Below are 13,155 nucleotides of genomic sequence, written 5' to 3' on the forward strand. Positions count from 1 at the left end.
AAAATGGATACATGGAGGAAATGCAGAGAGAGCTCCCTTCTTCCCACACTCCCCGAGCACTGAGCTCAGCTTTCTGCAAACAGAAATGCCCAAGTTCAAGTCTCCATTGCCCTTGCTTTGCACCATCCAGCAGCAGCAAGCAGGCAGCAATCCAGCCTGCCAAGCTGTATGGGGATTCCCCCAGCATTAGGGAATCGTAATGTGCTGTTAGCACCACCATGTCCTTCTAACTTTGGTATAAGAATCTTAGCCAAGGTGAGGGCAATATCTGAAGAGCAGTGGTATTGCAGCAATCTCGATCTGCCACAGCAGCATCTCATGGCCCTCAAAAACAAGTGAAGATTACAGAACCTGCGCTGTTTAGGACAGCTTTCTGTTAACCTGATATTTTAAAGGAAATAAAATTTAAATGGTCAGGTTGTCTGTCTGCAATTCCCCCATAACATCAGAACCCATTATCAAGTCTGAAAGAGCAAGGGAAGTCTCTAAGATTCTACAAATTCAGTGGAGAGTGCTGAATGCCTGTGGAAAAAAACTAAGACTAAAACTATCACTCCCACTACAGAAAGCTCACTTGTGATTTATTCTTAATGTATTTCAAGAGAAAGAAAAAAGATGGACAAGCAGCAGATACAGCTCCAAATGAGTCACAAACATTGTCCTCACCTAGTCCAAGAGACAAGGGACAGAGAAAGTGCAGGAGCAGCAGGGAACTATAGGGTACAAAACTGGAACTAAATTCCTTCGTTTTACAGTTCACTGAGCAAGTTATGGTTTAGCTGCACAGGATAACAGAGAACATCAGAAGAGTTGAGGCTGGAAGTGATCTCTGGAGATCACCCTTGGTCAAAGCACAGCCAACCAGAGTGGCTGCTCAAGGCTCTGTCTAGTCTGGATTTGAACAGATGCAAGGAAGGAGACTTCCCAACATCACTTGGCAACCAGTGCCAGGTGCAACCCACTCTCACAGTGAAGGAGCTTCTTCCTATATTTAAATGAAACTTCCTATTCACACACAAAGGCCTGACTAGGATTAGTGCCTTAGCATGAATGGGATTACATGCAGATAATGTAACACAAATTATCCTTCCCCTCAGTTCACAAGCTGGGCAAGACACATGAAATGTGGAAGAAAAAAAATATACCTAAGAGAAAATAATTCTCCAAGGACATACAGTGCATCAGTATTCATTTCCCAAAGACAAAGCATCTTGCCTAAGTAGGAGACAACCATAAAAATACCTTGTTTTTTAGTCTACCATGCCCATACAGTTAAGAAAAAAAAATCTGACACTAACATATGCTTATTTAGATATGGGCTATGTCCTTGAGTATTTCTACCAGCTCTTCAAGCAGTAAACATGAACCTATTTAAATAGAGCCTGAACAATTAAGGGTCTCAGCCTTGGAACTGTAACATTCCCAGAAATTTTCTGGGAGAAGATACCTTCCTAGCATCTTAATTAATTTTCTCTAAGAGATTACAGCAGTAGAAAGAATCAAATATCTGTCTAGTAGCCTCTAGATTAGGATGACAATCTTTGGATCAGTTTCCATTTTGAAGAGGCAAGGTAACATCAAACATTAAAACAAAGACACACAAACAAAACCACAAAAGCAGCCAAAAGAAAAACCAACCAACCAAAAACCCCACAAAAGTGCAGACCAAAAAAAATAGATGATGAGGACTTCAAAAAGAAAACCATAGCCCAAACCTGTACCTGCTGCCAGCAGGTTTTCTCAACATGACAGCCAAGCTACCCATCATTCAGAATCTGAAAATATGGTAATAGAATACTGGGAGAGATTAAGGGATTCCAGTATGGTAAAAATCTTAAAACAGTCAAATCCATTCCTTAATCTTGGGGACAGGTCACACTCATTGAAAGGCATTCACACAATCACTAAATGAAACTCACTCAGGGCAAATGGCTGGCATGATAAGTAACCCAATCCTCTGCTGGCAAACAATCAGCAAAAGACATCAGAAAATTTTTAGCATCCCGCACAGTACATTTAACACCACAAAGATTTGGGATATGAAGTCTTATTTTCCCACTTAAACTTGTGCTTTAATGCATATGGAACAAAACATTAGTCTTATCAAAGTCTTACACTAGATGAGTCTTACACTTCATCAGACCAGGGCATTTATTTTATTTTTTAATATAATTTTTGAAAATGAAATTGTACATCTCCAGCTCATGTTTAGCTGCAAACATGTTCTTGAAGGTCCCTCTTCTTCCTAAATTATATTCCTGTAAGGCAGATGAGCCAACACTATGAACCTGGGCTTTGGTGTGCCTCATCCTGGACTAAAGCAACAAAACAATCACTTTTCCAATTGGAGTATCTGTGTAAAAATCTAGTGTCTGCACTGCTAGCCATGCATAAAATAATTAAATAATATTTAAGATATTATTGAAAGCAAATTAAGAAAAAAATTTCTAAATTAAAAATAATTAAGAAAAAGAATGAAAGAAGATAAAGAGCTAAGCAATTTCATCATCATTCCCTGCTGGATCAGTATGAAGACCTGGCACATTCTCATTTGCAGCTGCTGTTCCACTTTGATAGACTGACACTTAATAGTTCTAAGAGTAGGCTTTAGACAAACAGTAAAAAAATTAACATATTTTTTGTCGAGTCCAGTTTGCTTCTTCCAGAAACCAGCTCCTCCATTCCTGCTGTTGCAGTCAATAGTGCTTTAGATAGGTAAAATACAAGGGGAGTCAGTTTATGGCATTTAAAGCTGAACACACAGAGCAATGACACTGCAAAAACAGAGTGTGTTAATACATAGGTAATGTAGACATTCTTAAAAAATACATACATTACCACACTGATTTGTTTTCTCCCCCATTAAGCATATAGTGCAAAAGAAAGCAAATCAAAATTGCTAAAGCCTCAGGATACAAAGACAGCATGTTGTTTTGTAAGTAGAAGCAGAGAGCCAGAAGAGCACTTACTAAATGGATGCCTGAAAACACTTTTCCTTTTTAGAAAAATTAAAGGTAAGTACTTCACTGGAAATATTATCATGCCTATAATTCCCTCATATTGTTAGAACATTGAAATGAGAAAGAAAAATAGATAGTACTTGCATCCCACCCTAAGCCACCTGACCATGATTTCTCTCCTCAATATCCCCCTGCACCCTGCATTAACCCATCTGCTGTCAGCTAATTCACAGATCACAGTGCAAAGTTTTCACCAGCAATAATCTCCTTTTGTCAGTGGCTGGCAAGTTATCTACTTTCTTCCAAACTCCTTAATTATAAAAATCACTGATTATCAATGGATGTATTATTACATAAAAAACTGAAAAGCAGCCTTGTTTCTCTGGTGAGCTACACAAAGAACAGTCCCTTCCAGTCTAACTTTACTCCATCCCAAATTAAAAACATTTATGTGAAAAAAACAAAAATTTAAAAAGTATTTCCCAAAGTAGGTACAACAAAAGTCTAAAAGCCAGAAACTGCTTAGCACAGCCATGGGGTGCAGAACAGCAGGCTTGGCTATTAGAACTCCATGAAAGAGTGATTTAGGGCAGCTTTAGGGCTACTTTATATCAGCTGGCCTGATATGTCTCTGTGGCCTTCAGGAAATAATAAAATCATTTCCTCAAAATAAAACCAAGAACACTAACAATTCAAAGAAAGTGTCCTACACTACCACCTCCAGCACTGAGCATCCATCAGCCACCTGCACCAGCCTGAAGGTGACTCTGCCCTCTGGGAAGGCAACAGTACCACTTGCAAAAGGATGTACCTGGGTTTGCCTAAACACACACCACCATTTACCACCTTGGTCCACACTCCTTTCTGTCCTTAGTCTCATGACACACTTGCATTTAATAGCCTTTAAAAAGTTTATCCCAAGGTCATTGCAAAAGAAAGAGTGCAATCCTGTTTATACAGGACAACTGCACCCCCATAGGCATCTCTGCCACAAATGACATATCCAAGAACAAAATGCTTGCAGCTACATCAGTAGCCAGTAATGCACTTCTATGAAAGGAACCAAAACAAATTCTGCTGTTCTACCTAAACTCCACTCAAACCCAACTTTCAAAAGCTATGAAGCAATGGAAAAAAATCTCCTGGGTAATTTTTTTAGTGTGGTTTTTAACATATTTTTATTAGTAATGTTTCTAGTCTGTAAATATAATTAATTCATAAAAATTTTATATTCCCATTCAAAATTAAATGTAGAATAAGTAAAATGAAACTGGATGAACAATATTAATATGCTCTAAAAGTAGTCATTTTATATCAAGTTTAATCTGGTCACACTTCTGTGCCTTTTTAAAAGACTTTCTGGAAAACTCACATCTACCAAGCATGGATGCTCATAGGAATAGTGTCCAAACTGTCCAGAAAAACTGAATTTTTGGTTTGAACTTGCAAACATCTGCATTGGAAGTGCTTGCACAATGATCTAAGCAGAATGAAATTCTCTTATGCAATCTACACAACAGACTACATTCAAGAGTACAATTCAAATCTTTGAATACTGCATAAGCGCAAAGAATCCATAAGTGAGGTAAAGACAGTTGGGGAAAAGAGATAAAAATAGCTGTTTGCCAGAAAATCTGAAACAAATAAGGATTTAAAGGAAATCACTCTGCATTTACAGACACTGCAGATGAAGATGGTTCAAGTTCATTAAGAACACTATTTACAACAAATTATTCATGTTATTCTACAGATCATTATGGCTGTTTTGTAGAAAAACATAATGTTTATGCATGAACTGGAAATGGAACAATCTCCTCATATTCCATAAGCAGAGTGAACAGCATTATTGACTAGGATTGCTAAACATCTTGGGCTTGTTTAAAAAAAAAAAAAAAACCAGAAAATTTCTTTGGGATATTTCTTAATAGGATCATCCACAACAAACAAAAAAAAAAAATCCACCCTCATCCATTTATCCCAGACTTGATGATCCTTCTACTGAATTCAGCTCAACTTCAAACATGACTGACTTCACAAGGGCAAATTACAGTATCTTAGCATTAGAAGAGGACCACTACTTGAGCATTCATCTATGTCTCTACCTTTACTGCACTTCCATGGAAATCTACATCCAGGCTTCCACCTTGTCTTATTGAGACTGCTCTTGTATGTGCATAGTACAGACCTCATGCAATGTCTTTTACTTCAGAAGGTATTACTTCCAAACTTCTGATTTCCTTTCCATTTTTTCAGCAAGCTGGAATTTTTCCACCACATGCATTTGTTCTATATTAAGCACCTGCTAATTTTTAGGTGTGTATCACATTTATTATTGCCATTGCAATTATGGTTTAACTCTCTAAAGCAGACAATATTAAAGACTTCCCAAAATATACGTATGGAGTAAACTTATGGTATACTGAAAAACATTGCAATGCTGGAGAGTCCAAAGCATTCACTGGCTGCTCCACTCAGTTTACAAAAGGAATTGAAAGAACCTACCTAAGACACTACTCTTGGTTCTTCTCAGAATCACAGATTTTCTAGAGATCAAAAGAATTCCTCTCAGGAGGTAAATTTTAACAAGAATATTTTTTCCTTTCTTCAACCTCTCTCCTCACCCTAATGCAGTCCTCCTTGCTGTGGTAGAACAAAATGATAGTAGAACAATAACAAAAAGTAGAAAAGTGCTTGAACGGTGCAAGAACCCTATTTGTGAAACCAGTGCTTCCACAGTTCCTGGTGGCATCTGGAATGTAAGTATGTAGTCATAGAGGTGTACTCATTTGACAGTATCCGAATTTTAACAACTCTTGGGTGAGAAAGATTACTGTGCTTTACAAAGAAAAACAATAACCCAGAGCCTGCTGCCGTTTCCACAAGTTCATAATAATTGTGCTGCTGATAATGAAGTAAAAGACTAACGGCATGCCCCTACAAAGTTTTCAGAAGGACAGAAGTCAAAATTCATTGCATTTAGCAAAGAGGAATTTGCTAATTCAAACAATAAACAAAACAAAACAACTAAAAAGAGTGGAAGTCATAAACAGGATAGCTGAACTTTCTAGTTCAGACAAGTAGGAGGGTAATACTAGTTTATTTCAGTCAGTAAAGCAGGCAAAGCAGTACTTTTGAAAAGTGAAAAGTATATAAAGTTAAGAAAGACCAAATCTCTCAAAACTCGTAACCATTACCTGATAATCCATTACATGTGAGTCACTATGACATAACCTTCCTTGGGAAAATTTCATTATTAAGACCTCTACTACCTCCAGTACTGCTTGCAGTATTTATTTCTGTGCTTACAAATTCAACATTTAAGTCTTCACAGACTATAATGAGGAAGAGTTTGGGTTCATACTGCTTTGAAAGAAACTTTCATAAGGAAAGCAAAGTATATGTATGAAAATATTATTAGGATATATACTGGTTTGTTGTTTGTTTGTTTGTTTAAAAAGGCCACGAGGAAAACTGCAATGATTTACACCTCTTACAATGATATATCCATCTAGACAGCTAAATGGAAGAAAGCTGTACTCCTTAGATTATCTCTAGATCCAATACGCTGCATTAGAAAAAAAATTGTGGCAGTGTGAATGAAGAGGACATACTTTGTTTAGCCTACTTACCTAAGAAAACCAGGCTTCTGAGACCACATTGACTACCCAACATTCCTTGAACAGAGCTGAAGTTTTCAACCAAATTTGACAGAGACAAATAAAAAAATTAACAAATTTCAATTTCTGCCAGTGTCATGGAAACAGATGTGTAAGGCTGTAAGGAAATGACCTGTTTAAGCTCTCACTGAATAAAAAGCTATTAAATTCTCTAAGACCCAAATTTAATTATTTCTGTTCTTACATAACCCAACAGCACAGTGCTGAACACCTCGCTCATGGCTCATATATAATGAGCATGTTATACACCAAAATAGCTGTAAGCTATATGGGATGCAATGCAGGAAAGGGAACCCCTACACTTTTTGTGAAGGTCAAAGTGCCATGAGTTTCAAACACAACTCTCTGTACTGGGCTTAAAACAGAATAAAAGGAACATAAGAAAATGAATAAGCAACATTAAACTTCCCATGAAGTTTATCTCAATGTGAATAGAGTAACTCCCACTTAGAACTAATGCCTTATTGCTTGTAGACAAATCAGCATTTTAAAAATTTCCACTAGGCACTAAATTGGTGCTACAGCAAACAATGATACCAAAGCCTATACAGTGACTGTCAAATGAAAACACAAGAAAACCTTCCAAAATACTAAAGACCTTCACAAGAAATACTTCAGTTCCTCATCTTTGCACCCATTAATAAATATTCACTACAGTCAATTTGAATTAGTGTTAAGAGTTTCAAAGGTGAAACAGGTGTTAATGAGGCCAAAAGAAATACAAGAACAGAGGTAACTGTGGAATTAAAAAAAAAAAAATAGACCAAGGAATACCCAGGAAGCTGTTTTCATGTAAAATTAGTGGCAAATGAAGAAAACCTGTACCTAAAGCTATAACACTGGTTCATGATCAGGTGTGACTGGGGCTTCTCAAGGCACACTGTTTCCATGTGAGTTACTGTAACAGGACACACATCCTTTGCTCACTGTTAATTACAATGAAAGCCTCCTATAATTAACGATGTAAAAGAATGTACCAACGGAACTGAGATAAAACAACCTTTCCCCACACAGCCATATATATACATAGCAGTGATTTTTTTACTCTGGCAATTCTGCAAAATTATTTTTTTAGTACAACAATCAAGATTCTGATGCCTCTCATAGTCTTGCAAGATCATTTACATAGAGATTCCATGAGCTATTCCGGCAGATGACGTCAGGAAGAGGTGCTCTAAATTCAACCTATTACAAAAGCAAACCATCTTGCTACAGTACTCAAATGGGATGTTAAATTCATATGTTGCATTATTAAAAAGAATTTTTGTCCCTCTCTCATTCCCACTAGGGGCAAAGACCTAAGCCCAACCATTTTTCAGCACTGCCCTGTGTAGCCCCCTCCCCAGTTCTGTGCCTGAGAGGCCCTAATCCTCTCTTTGTGGCATCAGCCACCCTCGGCAAGCGTGATGCACCAGCCCAGAAGGCTGCTCAGGACAAGTTTTGCATATCTGATCAATCAACACTTTCAGTTGTTACCCACCAATTTGAACAGAAGGCTTTTCCCTGTCAGTTTTGCCCACCCACAGCCAGATGTCACCAGGTCCCACAACACCCCAGATATCACAACCAGACCTCTCTGCAGGGATCAGTAGGTTGCTGGCTGCTGGTAAATACATTTTTTCAGCTTTTAATGTGGCAATCAGCATGAACTTCACAGAGAGAAAGCCAAAGGAAGTTTTACCCACCATTAAGTTCTCCCTCCATGGAATCCTAAGTCTGCTCTGAACTATGAATGAACCCTCACTCCTCCTCAAAACCCCTTCTTCTGATGCCAGTTATTGGAACAGTCAGCAAGCAGGTAAGAGTGATTAATACGTTTGTACAATGCCCATGTATCTGGGAGCAAAGCTTGACCTGCCTATCTAAAATAACTTTATGGAGACAATAATTTTTTATTCCAAATAAAAGTGATGGATATGAAGATCACTGCAAAATGGACAGGACTTTGCAACAAAACTTACACTTCTTTCTATTAATAATTTCATTTTGTCAGATTTCTCTTCTCACTCTTCCTCATCCCCTTGGAAAAAAAAAAATTCCAAAACATTACCTCCTAGTCTTCCAAGCTTCAAAGTCAAGCTCTAAATGAATTATTACAATCACAACTTCCTTCATCTGTAAGCCACTGCAGCCCAAATGCCAAGATACCCAACGTACTATGGTGAATCAGGCCCTCTTACTGCACTGCTTGTCCTCTCCCTGAAATGCTGCAGGTTGCCAGCTTACCCACCAAAACAAGCAGGATGAGGATGAGCTACATGGCACACACTGGTTATGCCATTCTGCATGCTCCCAAATGTGATTAGCACAGAAAATGCGAGAAGACCAGAAGGCATCTTTCCATATTTAGCCATGTATGTTTAATACTGAGTTAGATTTCACCTCAGTGCATTATTCCATTAATCAAGGGCGGGTATAAAAGGAGAGACACAGACTGACATCAGCTACTTTCAAGATCTCTCTTCCTCCTTCCCCCACCTCCAGCTTCTATGACACCATGTATTGTGCATTTCATGTGCATTCATGTGTGCAAACAGCAGAGACTTATCTATAAAGATCAGTTATATGGTAAAACTGCAAAAGGAAACTTTCACCCTTGTCCAGCTGGTTGAATAACTGCAGAGGCCAACAGCAGCAAGCCTCTAAATACATCCTGTTCTTCTCTCTCCACCCCCACGTCGCTAATCACTTAGGAGGAAGATAGGAAGATTAGCAGAGAGGAAAAAAACATAACCAAAGCTGCAGATAACCCTTTAGGACCACAACGTCAGGCTATAAGAACACGGAGCAAAAGGTTAATGCAGCTGTATTTTCAGGAATCTCAGGCACAATTGCATTTAAAGGGGAGGGAGGGGTGCTGAGAAGGTGAGAGAGAGAGAAAAAAGGAAATGGTGATGAAGACAAAAATGAATTTGTCATCTATAGCTGGCTCTTTGATCACCTGGAGTATTCAGGAAAAGATTATCAGCAGAAATAGGGCAGTTTTATTAACATTATACCGTAATTTTTCTTGTAGGATATTTTCATTACCATCATCGGAACAGATTTTACTAAGAACACAGCTGCAGGAGACCCACTGAGCTATGCAAAGGATAAAGGTGGTAACCAAAACAGTGACAGAGAACTACATAGAGCAACTGATATACTGAAGAGATTTGAAAAAAAAAAAAAAAGAAATATAAATAAAAGTCACTTCCACTAGAAGACAATGTCATCTTCATCCATGTCTCTGAACGGTTGCTATGGGGTTGTGAAGAGGAGGGGAAGGATGGGGGGGAGGTTATAATCAATCATCTCAGAAGAGCATTGCTTCTTACAGAGAAAGATCTGGATTTTGACTGTGTCCCTAAGAAAATTGCGGACTGCAGAGCTGCTGCCACGCAGGGCAGTGAGGAAGCAGGCAGAGCAGAGGCAGCAGCTGGGGATGGAAACGCCTATTAAATCCTTTAGACAACAGATGGGCAAAGCTCGGCTGGGTTATAAAAAAAAAATACACCACAATGCATCATGTTTTATTGTCCCACCATAATGAACAACACTTAACACCCACATGCCCAAAGAAGCCCCCCTATGGCTGATCTTACCCCTTCTCTAAATTATAACCTCAAGTCTCAATCCACTTTTGGGGGGATCCCAACCCAATGAATTTGCCAGATGCCATTGCTTATTGCACCTGTTACTAAAAATAAAATATTTTAAGAAGGAAGACGTTTGGGCTTCTTTTTAAGGGTTTTTCTTCCAATTAATACTCCCCTGCCCTTGAAGTGAATATGCTATCCAAGCAAGCAACAGTAAGTCCAGATCTTGAACGCATTTAGGGGATCTAATTATGTCATGTAGGGCAGAAGCACCTGCTCTCTGCTAATTCCCTCCACTCGCTTTCCTCTTTTTAATATTTCTTACCATTGTTCCATTCAGGAAAATCTGCTGGGGGCAAGTTTCATAAACAAGCCTTAAGAAAAATAATTAAATAACCTCCCTTCCCCCCTTCCCAACCCCTCCTACAAAAACACAGCATAACCAGAATGAATTCTGCTACCGATCCTCTATTTTTCTTTTATTTCAGACCCTACCCACAAAAACCACCAGCCCATCCATCCATATTTGCTAAATACCCACAGCAGTCAGTGCCAGAGACATACTGTACATATTTCCACCACCCCCCCCAACTGCACCTTAAGGACTACACCCTTTTCAATCATGATGTCATGAAATACTGCTGGTGACTCCCCCACTACCACCACCACCACCTCCTCGGTACTACAGGCTGTGAACCTTTAATTTCAATATAATTTGATTAAAAAGAAAAATGCTTCTAAGTAGGGCAGTGAAGAAACGGATGTGAAAATCCACTAGCAGCAGATCATCTATTTTTTCCTCTGCATGCACTCTGGCTGTCATCAGAACAACACCCATTAGCAGGAGTAACGAACATAAAGCATCCTGGGCTTTTTTTTTCTTTTTCTTTTCTTTTTATAAAAAAGGGATAAAAGGAAAAAAAAAATGAAGAAAAGAAGGAATTACAATGAAAACTAAAAATAAATAAAGGCCAAAATCCCCTATGAATATTATCTCCACTGAAACAGCAAATGGGAAAAGCTGAACCCTCGAACACCCCATCCCCAACACCTCGCCGGCTGCTACAGCACCTTCCCTCTAGCACCGGGGCTGCTGCAAAAGAACCAACCTGTCTGTCCTTTTCCTAGGGTTTTCTCCAAACGATAGGGTCCAACATATTGTGCATGTTGAGCTCCGCTGCCTTCTTTCCCTGTTGATGTCATTTCTACCTGGATCTGTAATTCTGCAATGTGTATGTGCTGATGAGCTGGAATTTCTCTCTCTGCAGCTCTTTAAATTCCCACTTTGCAGCTGTGCAAGCAAAGCACTCTTTTTTCTTTGCTTTAGTCCCCTTGGTTGCAGATTTTCGTCTTCCTCCTCTTTCTTTCCTCTCTCTCTCTCACGTGCTTGTTTTCTCGCTGGGTCTGCTCGGGACGCTGAAAGACGAAGGAGTTGTTTCAGTGTTCAAGGAGGGGGATCTACGATCCAAGCCCGAGGAGCATGATGCTGGTGATCCGAGCTCCGCACGCCTTGTTCTCTCCAGGAGCTGTTCAAGGGAGAGCCAGAGCCGGAGCAGCGGAAGAGCCGGGGCCGCAGCTGTGAATGGCACTGAGAGCAGCCAATCCCCTCGCCTCCCACCTTCTTCTCCCCTCCTCCTTCACTACCTTTTCTTTTCCATCAGCAGCAGTTGCTGCCTCTGCCTGCTACAGAGCATCATGACCAATGGCAGCAGCAGCAGCAAACACCTAAGTTCATCAGCCTATTGATAAGGCACAATTAAATATAATTTAATGTGTATATTAATTTAAGAGCCAAACGTACACTTCTTTTTTTTTCTTTTTTTTTTTAGCCTCTGAATTCTACTCCACTATGCAGCTGCAGATTATTAAAGAAAAAGCAAGATTGTGGTAGGAAATAGGAAAGGGGGAAAAAGCTACTTCTGAAAATGAACCTGGGAAATATTTTGATTCTATTTGATTCTGGCAGACCTCTGTCTCCTGGGGGTTTTACCCTTTAAAGAAAACCTTGGAGAAAGAGGGGGGGTTGTGGGGAGAAGAGAAAAAAAACAGGCACAATTCTGTAAGCACTGAACTCAGTGACAGACCTGCTTTTGAATTAGATGGGAACAAAAAACTTCAGGTCCTTAGATGAACAGATCAAAACCTGAATGGCCACTTTCTTAATTAAAATTGCAACTGAAAATCCAGGGATTAGATGGTAATAGGAGCAGATTGCCTGATCCACAGGCACTGTACTAGCAGTGTAAGAAAACTTTCACTGTTTTTGTCCAAGTATGTCTGTGTTTAACCTTCAGACATTAGGGAGCTGTACAAAAGAAGGCATTTTGCAGATACTTCAAGTTCAGCAGAAGCCTATGTTCTTTCTGGATTCAGGACTATACAACAGTTTCAGCCAGTCTCCAGGGATATCAAGCTGAAGCTGTTCCCACACACAGGTTCCATTTTTACCTTCTCTTCCCTGCTTCAGACAGAAAACTGGTCAAGATATTGCTATTCAAATTCCAGCTGAGACACAGAGCAAGAATTCTTGAGTCAGGGAAAGTAGCCTTGAAGCCTGTAAAGAGCGTAAAGAGAGGGCAAAACTTTTACAAGCATTATCATTATCTCATTGAAAGAAGAAGAAGAAGAGTTGCTCATTGAAAGAAGACTACTTCAGGTTTGTTTGTTTGGGTTTTGTTGAAGAGGGAAATTTACCCTCTTTAAAATATCTATATCCAGAAACAACAGATGCTCTTGTAAATTGGAATAGAACTACCTGTACCACAGACAACATGACTATCCACCAGGCTGCAGAGGAGTTAGTAAGATGGGAGGAGGAGGGAGGAAATCGGGCTTAAACAATTCCAAGATTTCTTCAGGAAACTAAACCCTAACACTTGCTTTGGAAAAAAAACCAACCCTGCTTTGCCCTTGACTGTTCACCTTTACTCACTTGGAGAC

At 39.3% G+C, this 13,155-nt stretch overlaps 1 protein-coding gene across 14 annotated transcripts in view; it reads right to left on the reverse strand.

Moving 5' to 3' along the window:
• The window catches only part of BRSK2 (BR serine/threonine kinase 2), a 303,871-nt gene extending 292,066 nt beyond the window's left edge, over positions 1-11,805 (reverse strand). For 7 of the 14 annotated variants that reach the window (XM_077179936.1, XM_077179935.1, XM_077179934.1 and 4 more), the window contains exon 1: positions 11,325-11,805. In XM_077179936.1, the coding sequence (XP_077036051.1) occupies positions 11,325-11,418 (94 nt within the window). In that variant the 5' untranslated portion in view covers positions 11,419-11,805. The remainder of the gene's footprint in view (positions 1-11,324) is intronic. The other 7 variants (XM_077179941.1, XM_077179942.1, XM_054635167.2 and 4 more) reach the window with 2 other exon arrangements.
• Positions 11,806-13,155: the final 1,350 nt, after the last annotated feature.

This window comes from Agelaius phoeniceus, chromosome 6 (genome assembly GCF_051311805.1).
Source record: "Agelaius phoeniceus isolate bAgePho1 chromosome 6, bAgePho1.hap1, whole genome shotgun sequence".
Classification (NCBI taxonomy): Eukaryota; Metazoa; Chordata; class Aves; order Passeriformes; family Icteridae; genus Agelaius; species Agelaius phoeniceus.